Source organism: Eimeria acervulina, genomic scaffold, assembly GCF_000499425.1.
Source record: "Eimeria acervulina Houghton genomic scaffold, Eah_scaff658, whole genome shotgun sequence".
NCBI lineage: Eukaryota > Apicomplexa > Conoidasida > Eucoccidiorida > Eimeriidae > Eimeria > Eimeria acervulina.
In genome coordinates, this window is record NW_013547216.1 from 17,501 (window position 1) to 19,417 (window position 1,917).

The 1,917-nt window shown below is 52.8% G+C and overlaps 1 protein-coding gene across 1 annotated transcript in view; it reads right to left on the reverse strand.

The window, feature by feature from the left end:
- Positions 1 to 1,719, reverse strand: part of EAH_00045710 (hypothetical protein, conserved) — a gene marked incomplete at both ends in the record, with an annotated part of 2,206 nt that extends 487 nt beyond the window's left edge. The window contains 4 exons of the mRNA XM_013391577.1: positions 1 to 74; positions 554 to 814; positions 1,000 to 1,390; positions 1,484 to 1,719. The exon at positions 1 to 74 is cut by the window's left edge and continues 487 nt beyond it. Coding sequence (XP_013247031.1) covers positions 1 to 74; positions 554 to 814; positions 1,000 to 1,390; positions 1,484 to 1,719 — 962 coding nt within the window. The remainder of the gene's footprint in view (positions 75 to 553; positions 815 to 999; positions 1,391 to 1,483) is intronic.
- Between the last annotated feature and the right edge of the window lie 198 nt (positions 1,720 to 1,917).

Below are 1,917 nucleotides of genomic sequence, written 5' to 3' on the forward strand. Positions count from 1 at the left end.
ATGGCGCTGCACACCAGTGCGTCAAACTCAGCAGCACACAAGTGCTTGCTGGCAGCAGACAGCAGCGACTTCATCTGCAGCAGCAGCAAACAGCAGCAGTAGCAATACCAGCAGCAGCAGAGGAACACATATCATACAACCCGTTGCAGCAGCAGGTGCAGCAAGAATAATGAGTCGAAAGCAGCAACAGCAGCAGCAACGTCAGCACATGCATGCGACGACAACAGGTACTGGCACTGTAGCAGCAACTGCAACCCCTGCTGCTGTTGTTGCTGCTGCAACTGCTGCAGTTGAGCAGCTACACAGCTGGCAAGCAGCAGTGTAGGAGCAGCAGCAGCGAGCGAAGCAACAGCAGCCCCACTTACACCATACGGCGTAGCAGCAGCAAAGACAAAGCAGCAGCACCAGCAACAGCAGCAGGCAAAGATAAAGCAGCAGCAGAAGCGAGAGAAGCAATGATGAAGGAAAAGCAACAGCAAAAGCCAACGATAGAGGAGCAACAGCAGCAGCAGCAGCAGCAGCAGCAGCAACAGCAACAGCAAAACATACATACCTTCTGAATATTTGGTGCTCTGCTAGCAAGAAGATGAACAGCCTGGATATACACCTCAAGTGGGTTGAGGCCGCATTGCTGCAGCACATGCGCAGCAAGTTGGTGGTGCTGCTGCAGCAGCAGCAACACGCATAGCCGCACACGCTGCTCCTCCTGCTGCAGCAGCAAAGACCAGTTGTTACAGCAACTCGGCATGGCGCAGCAGCACTGCTGCTGCAGCACCACTAATTCCAGCAGCTCTTGTAGGTCGCGCTCATCCACCTGCAGCAGCAGCAGCAGAAACGGCAGCAGCAGAAACAGCAGCAATAGCAGCAGCAGCAGGAGCGATTGAAGCACAAACAATCAGAAGCAGCAGCGACGCATGACTCATGGAGCAGCAGAAGCAATAGGCCGGAGCACCCAGCAGCAGCAGCAGCAGGAACAGCAGCAGCAGCAAAAGCCTTTACCTCATCAAGAGAGACATCCCTTTCATCAGCTAGCAGCAGCAACTTGGGTCCGCCTTCTGCTCGCTTCCGCCGATGCAGTCGCGTCTCTCCTGCTGCTGTTGTTGCTGCTGCTGCTGTTGTTGCTGCTGCTGCTGTTGCTGCTGCTTCTGCACTGTCTCTCCCTGCCTCCTTGCTGCTGTACAGCAGCGCAGCAGATGCTCCCGCTGCTGCAGTGCCTTCTATGGTTTGTCCTATGTCGACTGTCCCTGCTGCTGCTGCTGCTGTTTGCTGCTGCTGCTGCTCCTGCTGCAATGGACGCGCAGCGTCGCCAGCAGCAGCATCAGCAGCCGCAGCTGCTGCTCCTGCCTCTAAGTGCTTCCGCTGCTGCTTCAGGCTGTCTGTAGACGCAGCCCTGCATACAAAAGTACTTCCTAAACCCTAAACCCTAAACCCCAAACCCTAAACCCTAAACCCTAAACCACAAACCCTAAGGGTTTATGCTTACGCCTTCGCCTGCCGTTTCTGCTGCAGTGCAGCAGAAAGAAAAGAAACTGCTTCATCGAGAAGGCCGTGCAGACGATCCCACTTGCTTGTTGCTGCTGCTGCTGCTGCGGCTGCTGTTGCTGCTGCTGTTGTTGCTGCTGCTGTTGTTGCTGCTGCAAACGGGGGAGGCGCCAGAGCTTCGTGGAGACACAGCAGCACGGCAAGGAGACCCGCATTCAAACTGTCTCCTGCTGTTATCTGCATGCAACAGCAGCAGCAACAGCAGCAGCAGCAGCAGCTCATAGCCCCACCGCACGTAGCCAATGTATACAGTGTATATACACACATCTATATACAACTTATTCAAATAAACATACACACACATATTATATATATATACATATATATAATATATAATATATATTATATATTATATATATAATACATATTATATAT